Genomic DNA, 23,930 nt, shown 5'->3' on the forward strand with positions numbered 1-23,930 from the left:
CCAAGAGGTCACCCTGCCGTTGGCCTGCCTTAGCTCTGTTAAAAAGGTTGTGCTCTGCCAGGTGTGGTGGCTCACGCCTGTAATCCCAGCACTTTGGGAGGCCAAGGTGGGTGGATCACGAGGTCAAGAGTTCAAGACCAGCCTGACCAACATGGTGAAACCCCGTCTCTACTAAAAATACAAGAATTAGCTGGGTGAGTGTGGTGTCACGGGCTTGTAATCCCAGCTACTCAGGAGGCTGAGGCAGGAGAATCGCTTGAACCCAGGAGGTGGAGGTTGTAGTGAGCTGGGATGGCGCCACTGCACAGTCTAGCCCCGGGCGACAAAGTGAGACTCCGTCTCAAAAACAAAACACACAAAAAAAACTCTTCAGGTGATTGTGGAGAGGTGATCCTATGTCCGCTGTGTTGCTCCCATCCAAGCCCTGATGACTGGTCGCTCTCAGGAGGGTGTGATGGTCAGGCCTTGCGCCTGGTGTAAATTATGTCTGTAACAGGGTGTGACTTTCTAACTCAACATCACCACTGGCTTAGGAGTTCCATTTGCACAGGGGGAGCTTTATTGCTTTTCTATGTACATAAGAACTTCACGTCTTCTTACCAGTAGAGGTTGGGCAGCCAAGACACCACAATGCTGGGTGTCTTCGGAATGGACTTAACCTTGTCCTTTTGCTTTCTGCCAGTGCAGATCACCATCTGTCAGATGAGCGGGACCCCACCCTCTGGCAGTCTTGTCTTGGGAGAATCACTCTGAGCTCCCATCCTTTGTAAAATTGGTTTGAGCACCACCCTCCGTCACGGCTGCAGTGAGCCATGACTGCACCACTGTGCTCCAGCCTGGGTGACAGAGCAAGACCCTAGCTCAAAAAAAAAAAAAAAAGTATTTGCCAAATAGTCCTCACAAAGGAAGTTGGCAGAATAACACCCGTTCCTACCACATCTCAGAACCTGTGTATTTGGCAGGTTACGAAACAAAGGGGAATTAAGTTTGCTAATCAGCTGACCTTAAAATAGGAAGAGGATCCTGCGTTTCTGGGTGGGCCAGAGGAATCACAAAGATCCCTAAATATGGAAGAGGAAGGCAAAAAAGAGTCCGCCTCAAAGAGACTTAAGAAAGACTTGAGTAGACACTGCTGGTTTTGAAGGTGGGAAGGGAAGGGTCAGAAGCCAAAGAACGTGTGTGCTGTCTAGAAGCTGGAAAAGGCAAGGAAGTAGATTCTCCCCTAGAGCCTCCCAGAAGGAGCGTAGCCCTGCTGATGCCTTAATTTTAGCCCAGTGAGACTAGGCGGACTTCAGACCAATAAAACCGTCAGATGACCACATTATGTTTTAAGCCGCTAAAATTGTGGCAATTTGTTAAAGTAACAATAGAAGACCTAACACAAGTCTTGTGGAAGTTGCCATAATTTTCTTTTTCTTTCTTTCTTTTTTTTTTCGAGACAGTCTCGCTCTCACTCCACGCCCAGGCTGGAGTGCAGAGGCGTGATCTCAGCTCACTGCAACCTCTACCTCCAGGGTTCAAGCGATTCTCCTGCCTCAGCTTCCTGAGAAGCTGGGATTACAGGTGAGCACCACCACATCCAGCTAATTTTTTTTTTGTATTTTTAGTAGAGATGGGGTTTCACCATGTTGGCCAGGATGGTCTTGATCTCTTGGCCTCATGATCCACCCACCTCAGCCTCCCAAAGTGTTGGTATTACAGGCGTGAGCCACCGCACCCAGGCCCCGTCATTTTTATTTTCTACAATTCTGGCTGACATCTTATTGCTCCATCCTTGCTAATGATAGACTTCATCTCATATAGACCAGTGTTTTCAGAGACCGGCTTACTGATTCAGTAAAGGGCTGGGGGAAACTGTACACACAGGGACATACAAAATCTAAGCCTCCGCCTGGGCCACATGACAAGATTCAGAAGCACCTTTGGTATAATGGGTACCTGACCTCATGTGAAAGTCCAAGTTCAAGTTAATGCGAGAGCGGTAAGAATTCACTGGCCTAGGCTTGGGAACTAATGCCACCCAACACGTTCAGCCTCAGAGGAGAAGAAATGACTTGAAGAACATAATTTGTGAATTTGCTAATTTGTTTTTTTCATTTTATAGCATCACACAGTAAAAGTAGTAGATAAAATAATTTTAATGAAAATAATTTTGTGGGCCAGGCACGGTGGCTCACGCCTATGTAATCCCAGCACTGTGGGAGGCCGAGGCGGGCGGATCACCTGAGGTCAGGACTTCTAGACCAGCCTGACCAACATGGAGAAACCCCATCTCTACTAAAAATATAAAATTAGCCGGGTGTGGTGGCGCACTCCTGTTATCCCAGCTACTCAGGAGGCTGAGGCAGGAGAATCAGGAGGCGGAGGTTGGGGTGAGATCACGCCATTGTACTCCAGCCTGGGCAACAAGAGTGAAACTCCGTCTCAAAAAAAGAAAAAAAATAAAATTTTGTGAAATAAAGGCCACTTGGGAGTATCTGAGCCACCCCACAATGCTTTCTGAGTTTCTGTATGATTTATTTAGTAGAGGGGAGGGAAAGAAGCATTCATTAGTGTCTGCTGTCCTTTAATTTTTTTGAGATGATGTTTTGCTCTTGTCGCCCAGGCTGGAGTGCAGTGACGCAATCTCGACTCACTGCAACCTCCACCTCCTGGGTTCAAGCGATTCTCCTGCCTCAGCCTCCCAAGTAGCTGGGATTACAGGTGTGTGCCACCACACCTGGCTAAGTTTTGTATTGTTAGTAGAGACGGGGTTTCACCATGTTGGCCAGACTGGTCTCGAATTCCTGACCTCAGGTGATCTGCCTGCCTCAGCTTCCCAAAGTGCTGGGATTACAGGCGTGAATCACCGTGCCCAGCCAATAAATTGATTTAAAAAAATTTTTTAGTCCCTTTTACTGTCTGAGGTTAACTAAGTGTTCAACTGTAGTCTTGTATTTCTCAGAGTAAAGATGAAGTGTAATCTATGTCCAGTTCCAGTGTGGATCTTCTAGAAGCACAATAGTTTGGGGCACTTTTAATCCACAATGTGGATGCATTTTCACAATGGCAGTGGGGCTGAGATGATGAATCACCAATCAGTATGAATGCTTTTACTGATTCAAAATGAAATGTGGGTGCAAGCTCACCAGCCGTAATAGAACAATCAGGTTCCACCAAACTGTTGGAAGAAAAGCAGACAGAATCACATGCTGTTTAGAATTGTGGCTGCAAAACAAACCAGGCTAATGTATTTAGACACGTTCTCTCTCTTCTGGAGGAAGACAGTCAGAAGTAATTAAATGAACAGTCATGAACATAAATGCTCCTTCAGGACATTTATGCAGTTACTGTATACTGAAGCCACAGAGAATCTCAAAGTTGACCTCGCTTTCTCCTTTGATCCACCAACACAGATTCTAAGTCCAATCAAGAACTGCTTTTGATAGGAAAAAGAGTTAATGGAGTGCTATTTCTGCCTTTTATAAATCCTCTATAGGGGTTCAGGTAACACAGTTCTAGACTTTGGGTGTGCTCTAACTGTAAGGTACAAAGTCTGGAATGGAATGGGTCTGGAACAGCGGCACTTTGAAAAGCAGTCCACTTTTAAAGTCCTTATTTCTAAACTATGAAAAAACAAACACCTTCCAGAGAAGAAGGATGTTACTTGCATTCTTGTTTCTCTCTTGCTAAAAAGGCCCATCGGGTCGGGCTGAGTAGACTGAAGGCCACTTGTGCAAAAACACAGAGACTGCTTCTTAACGAAGATTGCATTTTAATGCTCTGACAACTCCCATTTCTTCATTGTCAGAATAACCTGGATAGAGGCCAAAGCTTAAACCAATTTGTACATATGTAAAAAGAAAAGAAAAATGAGAAACCTAAATTGCAGTAAGAGTTCAGGGCAGCAGAGCAGATCTTTCTGGATTTGGCGCCAGAGTCCCTGAGCCTGGGGATGGGCCCAGGGGTCAGGTCCTTGTTTGCAGAGGGAGTCTGAGGGCCAGCTCCGTCAGATGAGTCATGTCTGGTTGTTTGCTTTGCTTCTTGATGTATTCTAGCGTTTTCACCTACGAGGAAAAAGAAAGATCCATCTCCTTTCTGGTTCATTATCCTTGGAGCCCAAGGCTCTAATGAATCAGCCATTATGTGAGCTTAGATTTCGTAGCAGAGAATAGTGAGTTTTTTGAGGGATGAGGGGAGGGAAGAAATCAAAGTCTTTAACTTCTTGGATTGCAGCTTGCCCTAAAAATCAGATTTGGATGTGACCAGAAATGACTGATGTTTTATATGTATGGTTTTTATTCAGAGGGAATAGACTTTTAAAGCTATGCTTTTGTTTTTTGTTTTGGAGACAAGGTCTTGCTCTGTCACCCAGGCTGGAGTGCAGTGGTGTGATCATAGCTCACTGCAGCCTCGAACTCCTGGGCTCAAGCCATCCTCCCTCTTCAGCCTCCCGAGTAGCTGGGACTACACACGTGGACCACCATGCTCGGCTAATTTTTTATTTTTTGTAGAGACCTGGTCTCACTATGTTGCCCAGGCTGGTGTCAAACCCTTGGCTTCAAGCAATCCTCCTGTCTCAGCCTCCCAAAGTGGTGGGATTATAGGCATGAGCTGCCACACCTGGCCAGCTCTGCTTTTTACTGCTAGGAAGTGATCCCGTAGAAATGGACCAAGTGCTTTTCTAAAAGGGGAGTATAGGGTTGTCTGTCTGATGTCCAGGCCACAATGCTGTGTTGAGGGTGGTTGTGCACTGGCCAGTGGGCTTATACCACGGGGCCGTCTGAGCGCCTCACCATGGTCCTGGTGTCTGCACAGCCGTGCCTCTGTGCCAGGTGCCACAGGTTGACGGAGAGCTGGTTGAGCTTGTTGTTGCGTAGGTCCCCATGGGCCAAGATGCTGTTAAAGAAGGAAAGGCCCAACGAGCTCTGGCGCTTCAGGGCCTGAAACAGAAAAGGGAGGTTACTGCCCTGCACTGGGGCTCAGGCCGTGCCCCGCAGAGATGCTGTGGACAGTGTTGACTCTGGGGTAGGTCATGCCTGAGTTCCAGTGCCAGCTCTGCCATGTATTTGCTGTACGGCAAGCTGCTGAACCTCCCAAAGTCCCAGCTTCTTCATCTGTAAATGACAGTAAGGTCACCACTGCAGAGGGTGGGGATTCAGTAAGATGACAAAGCTCTGTGCCCACAGATGGTCATTACTCATGAAATGGAAGAAACTCGCCAGTCAGTGAGGTCGAGGAATGAAGGGTACCCCAGCAGGGACAAGCCTTGCTTTAATGCAAGTACAGCTGAAAACTGAAAGGCTTCAGCTTGCCTCTTTCAGATGTATCCTCAAACTACCCAGAGCTGCAGTCAGTATTCCTGCCCCTGGGCTGCCGGTAATAAAGACCAAAACACATCTCCTCCCGAACTGAGCTCCCAATCCTTGGTGCCCATATCCAGCCTTTACACGCTGACATCAGATCTTCCCTTTCTTGCTCAATAATCTGATGTGAGAGGTATCTTGCCAGAAAAAGTCTAACCACAGTGTCATGGTAGACCGAACCTGAACTCCAGCTTTGAGTGATAAAGACAAAAGGGAAACTAAATCTCCAGAATGCAACACCAGGCCCAGGAGAAAGGATACAACTTCCCCAAGGTAAACGAAGGCCCCTGGAAAAGCCACATCAACAGGTGGGTACCTGCTGTTCAGGAAGCCTATGGGGCCAGGGCATATCCCACATCTGCACAACATCAGTGCTGCCAAGAGTCTCGTGTCTGCTCCCTGACAGTGAATGCGTGTAAGAGCCCTTAAGAGTGTGCCAGGGATTCTGCTCTGTGCTTTATACAACTCGACTGATTTAACCTTCATGACAACTCTGTGGCAGGTACATTCCTAACCGCCCGTGATAGATAGAATTCTAGAGGTGTCTCCCAACATTCCTTCCCCTGTTATTCAAACATGAATCCCGGTGCTGCTGTGGAGAGACTGCAGATGGAATTAGGGAGCGTATCTTAGATGACCTGAGTGGGCCCTCGAATCACTGGAGCCCTTAAAAGCAGAAGCATTTCTCCGACCAGAATCAGAGACAAGCAGTGAAAGAGAAAAACAGGAAAGAGGAGGAAGAAGGGAAGCCAGAGATTCAAGGCATGAGGAGAACCTGGCCCACCAGTGCTGGCCATGAGCTGAGAAACACAGGCAGCTTCTAGAAGCTGAGAAGGACGCCCGGCCAACAGACACAGGATCTCAGTCCATGATCACATGGAAATACAATCTGCAAATACCCTGAAGGAACAAGGAAGTAGATTCTTTCCAGTGCCTCCTGCTAAGAGCCCAGCCAGCAAGACCTTGATTCTGGCCTTGTGAAACCCAGAACAGACACACCGGCCCCAGCCAGCACTGACTTCTCACCTACCAGTGAGATCAAAAATGGGTACTGCTTTAAGATGCCAAGTTTGTGGCAATGGGTTATGGTGGCAACAGGAAATGAATACATTCCCATTCTGCAGATGAGGCACCTGAGGCTCTGAAAGGTTAGGAACTTGCCCAAGGACCACTGATGGGTCCTCACAATGCAGAGGGGAGCCCGAGCTCCAGCTCTGTGACTCCAGAGCCTGTGCCCGTACTCACAGCCCTCTCCAGGCCACACACTCAGGGTTGCATCTTATCAGGAATCGCAGTCAGAAGGCGCTGAGAGACTTGCCAGTGCTGCGAGCCAACTTCGGCTATGCAGTTTTATGCAGGGAGTAAGAATGGCTTGATTGAGCTTACACCAAAACACATTTCTTCCTGCTTTTCTCAACTACTCTTGGTGGCTAAAACCAACTTATCAACTGTCCATCCATCCAACGTTCCACAGATAATTCACATGGCACCTGCTAGCTGCTATGCCAACTGATTTACCCCTTTTTACTGTCCTTTCCCAAGTGAGAATTTAAAGTCTTTTAGTGAAAAGAAAAAAATTAGCTGAGCATGGTAGCACACACCTATTGTCTCAGCTACTCAGGAGGCTGACAGAGGCTGGAGGATCACTTGAGGGCAAGAGTTTGAGGCTGCAGTGAGCTATGATCTTACCGCACTCAAGTCTGGGCATCAGAACAAGACCCCGTCTTAAATAAAAAGTCAAGGGACAGCTTCAAATGCAGCTGGGCAAGGTGGCTGAGTGGCAATTAAGAATCTTCGGCACCTCCCCTCCCCACTCCGGTCAAAATTGAGCCTGCCTTGGCAACAGCCTAGAGCAGCAACAGTCACAGAAGCAGCAGAGCTGACGGCGAAGAGCCCAATCATCAGGAGCAGGTTGTGCTGTGGGCGCCCAGGCCCGCGGACAACGAGGGAAAAGCGCTTTGGCATGGGGCACACGGGCTGGCACCTACTGGGCACGGACTCGCAAACTGGCTGGCGACCACCTGCTCTGGCTTCATTTGTTCTAACAGACAACGCAGTTATGCCCCAAGTGGGAACCTGAGCCCATTCTGCTCTCCTTTTAACCTGGTCCTCGTCTGACACTTGGGAGAACGGGAGCCCTGCTTTCTGCTTGGATCTAGAAGACCAAGCTAAAATAAAACTGTTTCAAAGCCAACTAAAAGTCTCCTTGGAGAGAGGCCCTTTGACTACCTTTCACTGAAGTGGGAGAAACTGTTTTAAAAGTCAGACAAGCAGCACAATACCTAACTGGCTATTTCTCCATTCCATATCTTCTCAATTAGCAAAAAGCTCAATTCGCATGTGTTTTAAATGGCAAAGCCCATTAAAAGTGAAATCATTGGAGACATGTCTGAGGGATGAGACACATGCCAGCTGATATATTCAAACACCGAGAAAAATACAAACACGTAGCTTGGGAACCAAATCAGGGCCTGATCCCCTCCCCTCGCCACAGAGGTTTTAAATAGAAAAGAGCTGCTTTTCCTATGAGAATTGTCATTTCCAGGAAGCTCTCGGGGTTTGGCATGGTTCCCAGCTCCACCACACCCAAACAAACAACTTCATAAAATACAGCTTGTGATTAAAATGAGGCTGGCACCTTCATGTGGCCTTAGAGGATGATTTTGGAAGCAGGGTTGCTACCAGAGCTGAGGTATGATTCTCAGAACAGCACAGGCATCAGGGTTTTCCAACAGCAGGAAGCCACCCACCCCACTCAGTGGGGAGAAATCCACCAGGCCCTTCCTGGTCTGTGATGGGCCTAGACACCAAGCCTCATGCTCTTGGGGTACCAGACTTCAGAGGACTCCAATATGACTGTTGAGCTGAACTCCAAATTGCACCATTAAAACGAAGGATAGCCGGGCGTGGTGGCTCATGCCTGTAATCCCAGCACTTTGGGAAGCTGAGGCGGGCGGATCATGAGGTCAGGAGATCGAGACCATCCTGGCTAACAGTGAAAGCCTGTCTCTACTAGAAATACAAAAAATTAGCCAGGCGTGGTGGCACGCGCCTGTAGTCCCAGCTACTCGGAAGGCCGAGGCAGGAGAATCACTTGAATCTGGGAGGTGGAGGTTGCAGTCAGCTGAGATTGTGCCACTACACTCCAGTCTGGGCAACAGAGCAAGAGTCTGTCTCAAAAAAAAAAGAAGGATAACATGTTGAGTTTCAGCTTGGTCCACCCATATGACCATGTTTTTGTTTATTTATTTATTTTAGAGACAGGGTCTTGCTCTGCTGCCAGGGTTGGAGTGTAGTGGTGCAATCACAGCTCACTGCAGCCTCAAACTCCTGGGCTCAAGCGATCCTCCCACCTCAGCCTCTTGAGTAGTCCCAGCTACTCAGGGTGCACACCACCATGCCTGGCTAACTTTTAAATTTTTTTTAGAGATGGCTTTTACTATGTTCCCCAGGCTGGTCTCAAACTCCTGGAATAAAGCAATCCTCCTTCCCCAGCCTCCCAAAGTGTTGGGATTACAGGCATGAGCCACCATGCCTGACCGATGTTTTTCTAATAAATGTGCATATATGGACAGACAATTTCAGTGAACATCGCTGGTATTGATGCGACGTGAAATGTTCTTCAGAAACATTCCATCTTTGCTATTCTTTCAGAATCACTATCACCATCAACCCTTCTCTCCACCAGAGAAAGAGACATAAATGTTAAATATAAATAGCTCCAAATTATATGGTTCTGGGCTTTATTTTTATTGCAAGCTTGGGACTTCTGGGCTATGACCATTTATGCTGTCAGTGACCACCTCTGATTAAACCCAGCCTATTGCCTTGGCATGAAGAAATGTAATTTTGAACCACATGTCAAGTTTTCTGTGAGTGTGACTTGTCAAACACACATCATTGTTCTAAGAGGTCCCTGGACTAGAAGGTGGAGCCAGAGCCAGTGGTTTCAAGAAATCAGGGGAAGGCTGGGCATGGTGGCTCACGCCCAGAATCTGCAGCACCTTGGGAGCCCAAGGCCAAGGTGGGTGGATCACTTGAGCTCTTTTTTTTTTTTTTTTCTGAAACGGAGTCTCGTTCTGTCACCCAGGCTAGAGTGCAGTGGCGTGATCTCAGCTCACTACAACCTCCCCCTCTTGGGTTCAAGCAATTCTCCTGCCTCAGCCTCCCGAGTAGCTGGGATCACAGGCACGTGCCACCATGCCCGGCTAATTTTTGTATTTTTAGTAGAGGTGGGGTTTCACCATGTTGGCCAGGCTGGTCTCAAACTTCTGACCTCAAGTGATCTGCCTGCCTCAGCCTCCCAAAGTGCTAGGATTACAGGCATGAGCCACCGTGCCCAGCCAGGCTCCGTATTTTAGGACTAGCCTGGGCAACACAGAGAGACCTCAGCCGTGTAAGAAATAAGAACTTAGCTGGGTGTGGTGGTTACACGTCTGTAGTCCCAGCTACTTGGGAGGCTGACATGGGAGGATCACTTGAGCCCAGGAGGTTGAAGCTGCAGTGAGCTAAGATAGTGCCACTGCACTCCAGCCTGGATAACAGAGTAAGACCCTGTCTCTGGAAAAAAAAAAAAAAAAAAAAAGAAAAGAAATCAGGGGAAAAAGCTAAGACAAGCTTTCCATGGGGGGATCTACTTAGTACAAGCTGAAGGTGATGGGCTTCCATTATTCCTGTAGGCTGAAAGGGCTCTCTCCTGAAAACCATCTACACAGAAAAGGGAAGAGGTATGAACCCTTGCTGAGTGTTTATGCATGTTTGTAAAAGGTCTTTTAAAACAATGTGTATTTAGGGTTTTATTTTCTCATCTTGAGTCATGAGCCTCAGCTATGCAACATTTAAAAATTATTGATACATAATATTTGTGTGTATTTATGAGGTACATGTGATATTTTGTTACATGCCTAGAATACACAGTGATCGTGCCAGGGTATTTGGGGTGTCTGTCACCTGAGCATTTATCATTTCTATGTGTACGGAACATTTCAAGTCTTCTCTTAAATAGCTATTTTGAAATGTATAATACCTTGGTGTTAACTATAGTTACTCTGCTCTGCTATTGAACATTAGAACTTACTCCCTTTTATTCCTCCTTTTTTCTTTTTTTCTTTTTTTTGGAGACAGGGTCTTGCTCTGCTGCCTAGGCTGGAGTGCAGTGGCATGATCACAGCTCACTGCAACTTGAACTCCCGCCTCAGCTTCTCCAGTAGCTGGGACTACAGGCACACACAACCACACCCAGCTAATTTAAAATTTTGTTTGAGATAGAGTCTTGCTCTGTTGCCCAGGCTGGAGTGCAGTGGTGTGATCTGGGCTCACGGCAACCTCCGCCTCCCAGGTTTAAGCGATTCTCCTGCCTCAGCCTCCCAGGTAGCTGGTACTACAGGTGCACAGCACCACGCCCAGCTAATTTTTTCTGTATTTTTTGTAGAGGTGGGATTTTGCCATGTTGGCCAGGCTGGTCTCGAACTCCTGGCCTCAAGTGATCTGCCCACCTCAGCCTCCCAAAGTGCTAGGATTACAGGTGTGAACCGTACCTAGCCTAATTTTTAATTTTTTTTTTATAGAGACAGGATCTTACCATGTTACCCAAGCTGGTCTCAAACTCCTAGGCTCAACTAATCCTCCCACCTGGGCCTCCCAAAATGTTGGGATTACAGGTCTGAGGCATTGTGCCTGGCCTGTTCTTTCTAACTGTATCTATCTCTGTACCCATTAACCAACCTCTCTTCATTGCCCTCCCCACCCCCGCATACACACACACATCCACATACCCTTCCCAGCCTCTGGTATCAATCATTCTAGGAGAGTTGCCTCGTCTGATACTCACTGGTTTGATAAACCAGTTTTCCTGAAGAAGAAACTGGGGTTCCAATGCCACTCTTTCCACAAACAACCAAGAGCCCTCCAGGCACTAACTTGCTCAGAGTTCTGGTACTGCAGCTCGGGGTCTCCAAGGTCAGTAGGACACAGTCACATACCCTCCCTCCCTAGAGAAGGTGCTACGGGCCCCCAGGGCTGCAGCATTTCTACAACTGTTGGGCATGTAGGTCTCTGCCCTTTCAACTACTAACCTTAAGGCCAGCCCTTTGGGCAGTGCCCCTGAACTTGGAGGCCAGAAAAAATCCTACTCTCTCAAAGACATGCTTGAACACCCTGGACAGAATGGGTATATATTGGCCGGGCACAGTAGCTCACGCCTGTAATCCCAGCACTTTGGGAGGCCTAGGTGGGCGGATCACTTGAACTCAGGAATTCGAGACCAGCCTGGCCAATATGGTGAAACCCCGTCTCTACTAAAAACACAAAAATTAGCCTGGTGTGGTGGGATGTGCTTATAGTCCTAGCTCTCAGGAGGCTGAGGCAGGAGAATCACTTGAACCTGGGAGGCGGAGATTGCAGTGACCTGAGATTGCACCACTGCACTCTAGCCTGGGTGACACAGCGAGACTCTGTCTCAAAACAAAACGAAACAAAACAAAAAAAGAATGGGAATATACTGCATGTGAGTATCTACAGCTAAACAATGTGGTATTTTTGGTGGGTGCATAAGGAACATGAGGATGGGTGGTGGTTTATACAGTCTTGGAAATGACAAAGAACTACTACAATCCAGTTTGATCTTATTTTGTCCTGAAAGGGTCTGGATGCTATGAAAGGATGTGAGATGAGAGGTATGGGAGCAAAACCCAGGAAGAACAAGGACTCCAGGAAGACCCAGTGGGTTGGGAATGAAGGAGCTGGAGGAGGGAGGTGGTCAAGCGCCTTAGAAGGAGTGGGAGCATGGGAAAGGCACTGAGAACCCGGGGGCCAAAAATCATCTTAGGTTTGGGGAAGGGAACTGAGGAGGAGGAGAGCGAGAGAATAGAGGTCCCCTCCTGCCAGGAGGATATCAGGAATGAGTTATCTATCAGGCAACATCTTTTGCTAGGTGAGAATACAATAATCGAGATGCTCAGAGCTTCGAGCAAACAGCTCATAGTGGATAAAGGGCAAGATCTAGGAGAAGTGCTTGGAGGCAGAATGTCAGGGAAGGACGCAGACAGAGGCCAAGCACTGGCTCTGACTCCCAAGATGCTGCCAACCTCCCCCTACGCCTCTATCTTCACTACGCTACAGCAATCAGCCTTAACCACAGTGAGAGAGACACACCTATGTCTACACAACTGACTGACTCGGCCACGTCTGAGACAGGGTCTCTGGGACCCATGTGTCACTCACACATTTGGGCCAAAGCTGTGAAAATGGAAGCCATGGTCAGGTTGGGAAGAGAGGCAGGTAGTTAATTGGGTTGTACTCGATGGAAATTACACTGAAATCAATCAACTATCTCTATGGAGAATATGAAAAACAAACTGTTCTGAAAATACAAAAGACACAACATCTGATAAAAAGAATTTAGCTTGTGGATAAGAGCAGGGCTTCTAGAAAATTGCCTTGACCATACTCCATAGCTACCGCTCTAGGATTCAGTTTCCTCATCTGTATGGCATAAAGCACTGCTGTGAGAATTAAGTGAAATAATCCACGCAAAATTCTTTATACTACACTTAATGTATAATGAAGGCTGGGAAAACAGCCTACTATTATTAATGACCACACACCACTTCTTAAAAGTGAAGTGGGCCAGGCACAGTGGCTCACGCCTGTAATCCCAGCACTTTGGGAGGCCAGGGTGGGTGGATCACTTGAGCTCAGGAGTTTGAGACCAGCCTGGCCAACATGGTGAAACCTCATCTCGACTAAAAATACAAAAATTAGCCAGGTGTGGTGGCAGGCGCCTGAATCCCAGCTACTCGGGAGGCTGAGGCAGGAGAATCACTTGAATCTGGGAGGCGGAGGTTGCAGTGAGCTGAGATTGCGCCATTGCACTCCAGCCTGGGCAACAAGAGTGAAACTCCGTCTCAAAAAAAATAAAAGAAAAAGAAAAAGAAAAGTGAAGTGGAAAGGCCTTGGTTGAGGAGGGCAATGTAGCAGTGCAGAGTTCAGGTTTGGGAATCCGGGTTAGAATCTCTGCTGTTTCAACACAGCCAGAGGAGATACTAGGGGCTCTGAATAACCAACCCTCTCTGAGCCTCAGTTTCCCTTCCCATTCAATGGAAATAAACACAGCACCTACATCTCACAGGGCTGCTGTGGGCACTGAAAGAGCCCAGGTATAGCAATCCCACGCTATCACGGATTCACCATGAACTGATGGAGCATCTGCCGCAGGCCGGGCTCTGCATGAGACGTGGGGTGGTGCAAAGAGTTACCGGGAGTCCCAGAGTCCCTGTCTTGTCATTCAGACACAGGCAGATCTTCAAGACTCACCAGGTCCGGGCCGGGCACAGTGGCTCATGCCTATAATCCCAGCACTTTGGGAGGCCGAGGTGGGCAGATCACAAGGTCAGGAGTTCAAGACCAGCCTGGCCAACATAATGAAACCCCGTCTCTACTAAAAAAATACAAAAAATAAGCCAGGTGTGGTGGCAGGCACCTGTAATCCCAGCTACTCGGGAGGCTGAGGCAGGAGAATTGCCTGGACCCGGGAGGCAGAGGTTGCAGTGAGCCGAGATTATGCCATTGCACTCCAGCCGAGGCAATAGTGTGAGACTGTCTCAAAAAAAATAAAAATAAAAAAATAAAAAATAAAAAAAAAAAGACTTGCCAGGTCCCTGCTCCCATGGAGCTTACATTCTAGTCAGGGAGCTGGGGGATAGACAGACAAACACAGAACATTTCAGACAGTGACTGAACAGGCGCTACAGGGACAATCGGGCAGAGGCATGCAGGTGGTGGTGGCTCCTTGAGACAGGGTCTGGGAAGGCCTCTCTGAGGAGGTCCTTTGAGCTGAGATTTGAATGACGAGAAGGAATAGCCAGGGGAAGCCGTGGGAGAGGCGCAGTCCAGGCAGAGAAAACAGCAGGAGCGAAGGCCCCAAAGCAATGGAGAAGTGGTTTGCACATAAACACATTACTCACATGACATACTTTCCTTTCTAGAATGAACCAACGTTGAACCACCCTGGAAACTTGTGCTTTCAGAGCAAGAGGCGGGTGGAGGACAGCAGAGGGCACCCACCTCGTCCTTGGCCAGGGTTTTCAGATGCTCTAGGATCTGAGCCATCACCGTCTCACACAGCTTGTTGTTTTCTGCCAGGAACTTGGAGTCTCCCCCGTAGAGGCTGTCGTTGGAGTCCACTGTTGAACAAACAAGAACAGTGAGACAGACCCAAGCCCCGCGGCCATGCTGGCCAGGGAGAGGCAGCCGCGTGTCATGTCACACCACGTCAGCAGATGGCAGGAAGTCGTGGCAGGGCACAAGGAAGTGGCGGAAATTTCCCACTGGGCTTGGGGCCTTGGGAATCACAAAGAAAACACCCAGCCTGCAGGACAGTCTAAGCCAGTGGTGTGGAAGTCACCCCTCCAGCCCATGTGTGCGTGGCGGGGAGCGGGGGGGACATTAATAATCATAATGATCATCACAGCAGCTGCCAGGCACTGGGCTAGGGCTTTAACTGCCTTATTGCAGAGTCCCCCACAACCAGTATGTGAAGAGATGATATTTCTTTTCTTTTTTTTTTTTTTTTTTTTTGAGACGGAGTCTCTGTCACCCAGGCTGGAGTGCAATGGCACGATCCTGGCTCACTGCAACCTCTGCCTCAAGGCTCAAGCAGTCCTCCTGCCTCAGCCTCTTGAGTAGCTGGAATTACAGGCACCTGCCAGCATGCCTGGCTATTTTTAAAATTTTTAAAAAATTTTTAATAGAGACAGGGTTTCACCATGCTGGCCAAGCTGGTCTCGAACTCCTGACCTCAAGTGATCCGCCTGCCTCGGTCTCCCAAAGTGCTGGGATTACAGGTGTGAGCAACCAGCCCAGCCAAGAGATGATATTAATATCTCCCTTTTAGGGAGATGAGGCTCAGAGGTGGTCCTAGCTGGAATCCTAAACCAGGAAGTCTGATTCCAGAGCTCACACTCAGCTACCGCATCCAGCTGCCTGCCCTGCCACCCTCTCCTCAAAGCTGGCTTGGGAAGGACTGCAGAGATTTTCTATTTCAGCTACTCTAGAAGTGTAAATCCCTTCGATAATGTCTCTTGCCAAAAGCTCCTCCACTGTTTGCTTGGTCTCGTCCTGTGACAACCACTGCCTAGAGTAAGACAGGCCCAGCCAAGGACAGCCTGAGTCTGAGCTCCTCCTCCCTCCTTTTTCCCTCCCCGCTCCTTCCTCTCAACTGACCCTCACACAGAGCATGATCTGGGTGACGAAAGATACTACACTCTGTGCTGCTTTACACTTTGTTTTTTTAACTTAATGATAAATCTTGGGGCCGGGATCAGTGGTTCACACCTGTAATCCCAGCACTCTGGGAGGCTGAGGCAGGAGGATCACTTGAGCTCAGGAGTTTGAGACCAGCCTAGGCAACATGGTGAAACCCTGTCTCTAATAAAAATACAAAAATTAGCCGGATGTGGTGATGTGTGCCTGTAGTCCCAGCTACTCGGGAAGCTGAGGTGGGAGGATGACTTGAGCCCAGGAGGCAGACGTTGCAGCAAGCAGAGATCACGCCACTGCACTGCAGGCAGGGCTACATTTTGTATTTTTGTAGAGACGGGGTTTCTCCACGTTGGCCAGGCTGGTCTCAAACTCCTGACCTCAAGTGACCCTCCCGCTTTGGCCTCCCAAAGTGCTGGAATTACAGGCGTGAGCCACCGTGCCGGGCCATGAATGCCTACTTCTTGAATCACCAATTGATAACATTTTGCTACTCTTGTGCAAGCTGTCTTGTTTGTTGTCTCTACAAGGATGGACAGACACACATAATTTTTTTTTTTTTGGCTGAACCATTTGAAAGCAGGTTGCAGGCATATTGCCTGAGAATAAGGAGAACAACTGGTTCCTTTGTTCCCCAGCTTCTCTGATCACAGGAATCTCTTATCCAGTCTTAAACTGGTTTATGGGGACTCTGCTGGGATACTTCCCCAAGGTTTCCTTTGCGATTGATTGCTCGTCTGACACCAGGTTGGTAGTTACTGGCCCTGGGCCGCAGGAGAATCTTGGAATTTCCAAGCCGGCTCTGGCTGCTGTGTCATGACTGTTACCTCCCCAGTGGGGGACGGCAGTTACTCTTGTAAGAAGCGAGAAGAGTTCAATTCAGCCATTCAACACCACCTGATTGTGCAGGGCAGCAAAACTGCAGCTGGTGAAGGAATTTCTCATGTCTGCTGCTGAGGACCAGAATAGTTCCTGCATAAATTCCCAGTCTTCTTCCAGGTTGGAGTTCACTTTGATTCTGAACAGCCCAGCAATGGAGAAGAGGGAAGGTCCAACCACCCCGAGGGGCCAGAGGTATGTTTAGAGCAGGCCACTCACACCCACATGCGACACCTACTGAATAAGGCCTGCTTCATGCCAGCTTCTAAGCTAGGAGCGGGAACCTAGCGAGGGACAAGGCTGACCTGGCCCTACTCTCACAGACACAGAGCTCACAGTCTATGAGGAGACAGAGACACACAAACAGGCAATTGCAATAGTGTGCAGAGGTATCTGAGATGGAGTCTCGCTCTGTCGCCCAGACTGGAGTTCAGTGGCACGATCTTGGCTCACTGCAACTTCCACCTCCCGGTCTCAAGGAAGGGGGGCAGTACAGGGGATCATGGGATCCTAAAATCTATGCTTGGGACAGGATTCTGGAATCAGTGAGACCTAGACTGAGTCCTAAAGGTGGAATTCGCTAGCAAAAGTGGGAAAAGGGGTGAGAAGGGAGGAATTTATTTTCCATGTTAACACTTGGTGGTCATAGAGGGAAGGAGAAAAGGGCGCATTTGAGAATTAAAAGTAATTTGGTCAGGTCAGAATGTATTGTGGGCCTTCAAGTCCAGACGTGGCTCTCACAAGGGGGAGAAATGATGTGCCCTGCAAATGGCCACTAAAAATAGCCCACAATCTCTGCATCTGTCCTACCCCAAGTTGCAAACCCGAATGCTCTGAGGGCCTGGCAGGTGATGTGGAAGAGTGAGGAGGGCCGCCTTGGTTTCGCAGAAGCATCCTGAGTTGTATCTTCCAATAAAGACACACTCTATCTGCACACTAAATACATACACATTGAGGATCCAGGACTATTCTTCACTTCTACATCAAACATGCACGCTCTCTTGTAACCTCGTGTAAAAGCACCGGAGGGATTGCTCCAGGCAACGTCAGAGCCTTCTCTTTTTCTTAATCTGGGAAGAAAGTGGCCAAGGCATCCTCCAAAAATGCAGAAATTATTTAACCCCTCTCCTCCAAGTTCTAAGCTGTGTCAACATCATCTAAAAGCCTCCCCTAGAATGAGGAAGCGAACAGGGAAAAAGGAGCCCCCACAATCTGCAGAGCCTCTGTGATTCCCTGGGTCTCCTACCAAGACGCCGGGCAGGTCACAGTTGTACACTCAAAGTAAACACAGCTGGACTAAGAAGAAGAAAAAGAAAATCCATCCTTCTGTTTTCATCTTTAAAAGCTAGAAAACTACACTCTTGCCTATCAAATATAGCCTCGCTCCCTCTGCTGTCAATCTGGCTCTGGTAGTCTTTACCAGTGGGCTTGTTCAGAGAAAGGATGGACTGAATCTGTTTGCGGGAGAGGAAGGAGAGGAGAGAGAGGAGGGAGGGGAGAGGGCAGGGCATGCTTCTGTGATAGCTTCACTTCCAGGTCTCTGTCTGGTCCTCAAGGCTTTCTCTCTTGTTCAGAGCCTTCAGTGTTCACGTCACAAAAGAGGAAACGAAGATGCCAAGAAATACAGGAAAGGGTGTTCAACCTCGCCAGCCATTAGAAAAATGCAAACTCCACTCCTAGAACAGCTGACATGAAAAAGAATGACCATAGCAACTGAACAAATGGAAGCCTCATTCGTACCTGGCGGGAATGCCGATTGGTTTAACCCTTTGGGAAACTGTGAGGTAGTATCCACCAATGCAGAATATAAGCAGATCCTATGAGCCAGCAATGCCACCTCCATGCAGACAGCCAGTGGGAATGTATACCAAGAAATACATGCAAGAATGTTCACAGCTGCATTACTCATAATAGTCCCAAACTGGACCTGGCCACATGCAAATTTCCATCCAGAAGGAATGAATCAATTTTGGTACATCCACACAAAGGAATACTATACAGCAATGCAAAAGGTAAACGGTTTTGCATACCAACACAGATGAATCTTGGACATCATGCTGAGTTAAAGCAGCCAAATACCAAAGAACGCTTGCAAAATATTCCATTTACTTATTCAGAAAGTGGTAAACTAATTAATAATGCTAGAAGTCAGGAGAGAGAGTGGTGTGTCTTCAGAGAGTAGGGTGGTGATGCTGACTGAAGGTGTTCTATTTCTTGATCTGGACTGTGGTTACCTGGGAGTGTTCACTTTGTGACAATTTACTGAGCTCTCTAGTTTATTGCATATATGTTATATAATACACTTTAATTAAAATACTGCCTTTTTTTTTTTTTGAGATGGAGTCTTGCTCTGTCACTCAGGCTGGAGTTCACTGGTGTGATCTTGGCTCACTGCAGCCTCCCAAGCTCAAGCAATTATCCTGCATCAGCCATCCAAGTAGCTCGGATTACAGGCACTTGCCAACAGCCTGGCTAATTTTTTTGTATTTTTAGTAGACATGAGGTTTCGCCATGTTGGTCAGGCTAGCCTCGAACTCCTGACCTCAGGTGATCCGCCTGCGTCTGCCTCCCAAAGTGCTGGGATTATAGGCATGAGCCACTGTGCCCAGCCAACACTGTTATTTTGTAATCAACAAAGCAGTGTAATGCACGTCCCACTGCTCTGGGTGTCAGTTTCACTTCCATCACTAACTACCAGAAGCCCTGGAGTAAATCACGTTGTCTTTCTGGATCTCCTCTTGCTTATACATAAAATGGGGACATGAATGCCTGTCCTCATAGTAAAGCTGTAAGGATTAAGGGAAAAAAGGCCTGTAGAGCCTGATGTAGTCCTTGGCATGCAGTAAGTGCTCAGATCAGGGTAGCTGCCATCATTCTTGCTATGAACCAGCCTCCCTGAGTTACATCTTTATCCTCAGTCCCCAGACCCAGCTAGACAAAGCCTGAGAGGTATGACAGAAGGCAGGCCATCCCTTAAGCACTGCTAATGTGTTCACTACAACTTGCAAGTATAGAGATGGTTTTTTAAACCGTAAAGTACACAATTACTGGCCAAAGCACTTTTGACATTAAGACCAATTTTTGGAACCCAAAAATTAGAACTGAGGGTCTGCCAGGCAGGAGGATACTTGGGCTCAGTGGGAAAAGGCCTGGAACTGGGATGTCCTGTGTTAAGTCCAGGACATGAGGAGGCTGCTCCCAACTTGTACTAGCAAGTTCAAAATGTCTGGTAGCAGGTGATCAAGGCCACCTCCTTCCTCCAGACAAGGGCCGCTGAGCCTTGGCATCATCTGAGGAGCAGGTTGCAAACACCCACACCAGGGTCCTGCCTGAGACCGTGGTAAGGAACAGGCCTGGCACGAAGCTCATACATGTGTATATTTAGCCATTGTTCCAGTTTATTGTGTAGCACACTGATCCAAAAGAGGGTTCCTCTGAAAAGAGAACACTTAACACTCTGTCAGTGGAAATGCAAATTAGTTCAGCCACTGTGGAAAGCAGTTTTGGAGATTTCTCAAAGAATTGAAAACAGAACTACCATTTGACCCAGCAATCCCATTACTGGGTATATACCCAAAGGAAAATAAATCGTTCTACTGAAAGGACACATGCACATGTATGTTCATTGCAGCACTATTCACAATAGCAAAAACATAGCATCAACTTCAATGCTCATCAACAGTGGATTGGATAAAGAAAATGTGGCACATACACACAACGGAATACTATGCAGCCCTAAAAAAGAACGAAATCATGGCCTTTGTGGCAACATGGATGCAACTGGAGGCCATTATCCTAAATGAACTAGTGCAGAAACAGAAAACTAACTACCGCCATGTTCTCACTTGTAAGTGGGCCCCAAGCATTGGGTACCCATGGGCATAAAGATGGAAACAACAGACACTGGAGACCACTAGAGGGAGGAGGAAGGGGAGGGGACAAGGGCCGAAAAACTACCTATTGGGTACTATCTCATTTGCACCCCAAACCTCAGCATTGCACAATATACCCCTGTCACAAACCTGCACGTATACCTCCTAAATCTAAAACAGAAGTTGAAATTATTATAATTATTTTTTAAACAATGTTTCCCCAGACTGGTCTGATGTTCGACATGATCTCAGGTGCTTGTTAAAGATGCAAATTAAGAGGGAAGGCCAGGTGTGGTGGCTCATGATTATAATCCCAACACTTTGGGAGGCTGAGACGGGTAGATTGCTTGAGCCCAGGAGTTTGAGACCAGCGTGAGTAACACGGTGAAACCCTGTCTTCAAAAAAAATTTTTTTTAATTACCCGGGTGCAGTGGCACATGCCTGTATTCCCAGCTACTTGGGAAGCTGAGGTGGGAGGACTGCTTCAGCCTGGGCTGTAAAGGCTGCAGTGGGCCAAGATCACATCACTGCACTCCAGCTCTGTTTGGCTTTGTTGGCCAGGCTGGTCTCAAACTCTTGACCTCAGGAGATCTGCCCGCCTTGGCCTCCCAAAGTGCTGGGATTACAGGCGTGGGTCACTGCGCCCGGCCCAAGAATCTGTACTCTTAAGAGTTGCCCCAGGTAAGTCTTAGATAGGTAAATACAGTTAGACCCTGGACTAGAATTTCATGGGAGCTAAAATACAAGGGAGGAAAAAATAAAAGAGAAAATGAATGCATTCTGTCTGCCTTTCATGAAATCCACGCGGAGCATTGTTTGGTGGCGGAGGCTCTGCTACCTTTGTCTATGTGGTAAAGGTACGTCTCCTGGCTCATGGCAGAGAGGAGATGCAGGACGCAGGTGTAGATGCGGATTTTCTCATCGCTGTTGTCCTCCCAGGTGTAGTCCTGGATCACGTTGAGAAGCTCTCGAACAAGAAACAGGACCCCATGTTCAGGATGATCCTAGCAGAGAACCAAAAAAAGGATAAATAATCCCAAAGATGAAGCGGGGAGGGAAAAAGAAAATCAACACAGAAACCCAGATTCCCCCCTCAGCAGCTGTAGAGAAATTAACGTTGTCAGTTACTGAACAAAGGCAAGACCCCACTCACAAGCCTGGTTAAACAATACAGAGAAAAATGACAAAATGTGATTCCCACGAATCAACATGCTCCTGTCTGGGCAAACGAGCTTTGAGAGTCCCTTTTTGGATCCCAAAAAGGAGAAGGCAAAGTTACCTGTCAGCTTAATGGCCTATTTCCAAAATTACACTCTTGTTTTTCTGTGGGTGGTGGGAGGTAAAAAAAAGGAAGCCCTGTTCCAACCACAAAAGCAAGATCGCGGGTATCGTAGCAGATGGAACGGCAGAAGCCACCTACGCTGGGTGAGCCCCCGGATGATCCCTGTCACCACTCGAGGCAGTGACTTTAAGTAGAGCCTCACTCTTTGGGATGCTCAACAACAGTAACAGCCAAATGGAGGATGCTCTCTTGGGAGAGGCAAAACCTGAGAGACAGTCACGGATTTTATAGCAAACAGTGTTTCTCAGATGCTAAACTGAATCTATAAAAAGTTTTGGGGTGTAAAAAAGTAAGCAGCTTCAATTCCATTCCAAAAAGGTGTATGTGAATCTGGGGATGCCCTGCTGAAAGCTCTCCAGACTTCTCATTCTGTGCAGAAGCTCTGCGTGGCCAGCCCCCTCCACAGCCTCACTGGCCCGCCCCATGCGGGTCCCCTTCCCTTACCCCAGCCACGTTAAGGTAGGGAGAACAGCACGATTGGAACCCGCAGCAGCAGGGGAAACAGCATGATTGGAACCCGCAGCGGCATAATTGGAACCTGCATCTAGCCCAAGATGTAGTCTTAGGTGCAGGAACAAAGCCATTGCCAAAACATGGCCTGGGGGAATGGGGGAGAAATACCCCAGCCTCGCTTTCCTCCTGCCCTGCATCATGCTGCTGCCTCCTACTGGCTGAACAAATTGGGAGCTAGAGGAAGGATAGGTGAGGCAGTCCCCAGAGGCCAGTCTCCCACACACACAGTAGGACAAAGGGCACAGAGTGGCACCAGGGGCCAGCACACACGTCCAGGTTCTGGCCTCCAGCCAGGCACGTTCTCTCTGACTTGAGTCTGTGCCCCAGGGCTTGGCCAGACTGGCTCCTTGGTAGCCTGCAGTTCTCATCTTACACATTAGCTCCTTAATGAGGCCTTCCCTGACGTTCCATCTGCAGCCCTCTCTCTCTTCATCACAAATCATCCTGTTTTTGGGGTGGGGGGGCTGGTTCTGAGACAGGGTCTCACTCTGTCACTCTGGCTACAGTACAGTGGCACGATCACGGCTTGCTGCAGCCTTGACTTTCTGAGCTCAAGCGATCTTCACCTCAGCCTCCCGAGGTGCTGGGACTACAGGTACATACCACCACGCTTGGCGAATTTCTATTTTCTGTAGAGATGCGGTCTTGCCATGTTGCCCAGCCTGGTCTCCAGGTCCTGGGCTCAAGCGATCCACCTGCCTTGGCCTCCTGAACTGCTGGGATTGAAGGCGTGAGCCACCGCGCCCAGCCTCTGTGTTGTTTTTACAGAGCACCTCTCACTATCTGAAATGATCTATGTATTCGTTCAATGACCTGCCCAACAGTATCTCGTGGTTTTCCTGGTTCTCTCTGTTTCATGCTAGCCTATAAACTCCAGGAGGACAGGCACTTCATCTATTGCATTTACCAATACACCGCCAGGTCTGCTGGCTGCACACTGTATTCTGTTAATGATGCCTCCCGGAACTCAGTGTGGATGGTGTCCCTGATGACATTCAATCCAGCCCTGTCTCTGGCTCCAGGGACAGTGCTGGACACTGACATGCATTGGGTGAACAATGTTGAATGGATTGCAGTTTTTGGGTACCTTCTATGTGTCAGGCACTGATGTGGCTACAAAAACAACAGCAGCTAACATTAATAGCAGCTACCATAGCTATTCTATGTTCCAGGGTGATACTATGATGAAGCCCCATTTCACAGGTAGGAAATGAGCCACTGAGAGGTTAAGTGGCCCAAGGTCACACAGTTGGTATTTGGGGACCCAAGGTTCAATCCCCAGGAGTTTGGCTCCAGAGTGGACATTTCTAACTACTGGTACCATATTCACACTGCCTCTCTGCAGATAAACAGCGTCTCTGACTTTATAGAACTTGTGAACTGGGGGAGGCATACATGCAGTCAGCTACTTAGAATACAAGTATGGAGTATGAGAACAGCATTGCCATTATATCCAACGTGAATGTGTGTACATATCACAGTCATACTTTCAAGTGGGTGAGGACAATTGTGGAGGGGCGTGGGATGTTTTGTACAAGCTGTTAATATCTGTAAGAATTGCTCTTAGCCTGGGCTAGATAGCAGTGGCTCATGCCTGTAATCCCAGCACTTCAGAAGGCTGAGATGGGTGGATCCCTTGAGGTCAGGAGTTTGAGACCAGCCTGGCCAAAATGGCGAAACCCCATCTCTACTAAAAATACAAAAATTAGCCGGGTGTGGTG

General features: G+C 48.1%; 1 protein-coding gene across 6 annotated transcripts in view; it reads right to left on the minus strand.

Moving 5' to 3' along the window:
- Positions 1-3,737: 3,737 nt before the first annotated feature.
- VPS35L (VPS35 endosomal protein sorting factor like) overlaps positions 3,738-23,930 on the minus strand; it is a 147,867-nt gene continuing 127,674 nt past the window's right edge. For 4 of the 6 annotated variants that reach the window (XM_055299028.2, XM_055299031.2, XM_055299032.2 and 1 more), the window contains 4 exons: positions 21,193-21,358; positions 14,409-14,527; positions 4,776-4,922; positions 3,738-4,046 (listed from right to left, as the gene is read on the minus strand). In XM_055299028.2, the coding sequence (XP_055155003.1) occupies positions 3,948-4,046; positions 4,776-4,922; positions 14,409-14,527; positions 21,193-21,358 (531 nt within the window). In that variant the 3' untranslated portion in view covers positions 3,738-3,947. The remainder of the gene's footprint in view (positions 4,047-4,775; positions 4,923-14,408; positions 14,528-21,192; positions 21,359-23,930) is intronic. The other 2 variants (XM_063612150.1, XM_055299030.2) reach the window with 1 other exon arrangement.

Source organism: Symphalangus syndactylus, chromosome 11 (assembly GCF_028878055.3).
Source record: "Symphalangus syndactylus isolate Jambi chromosome 11, NHGRI_mSymSyn1-v2.1_pri, whole genome shotgun sequence".
In the NCBI taxonomy this organism is placed as follows: domain Eukaryota; kingdom Metazoa; phylum Chordata; class Mammalia; order Primates; family Hylobatidae; genus Symphalangus; species Symphalangus syndactylus.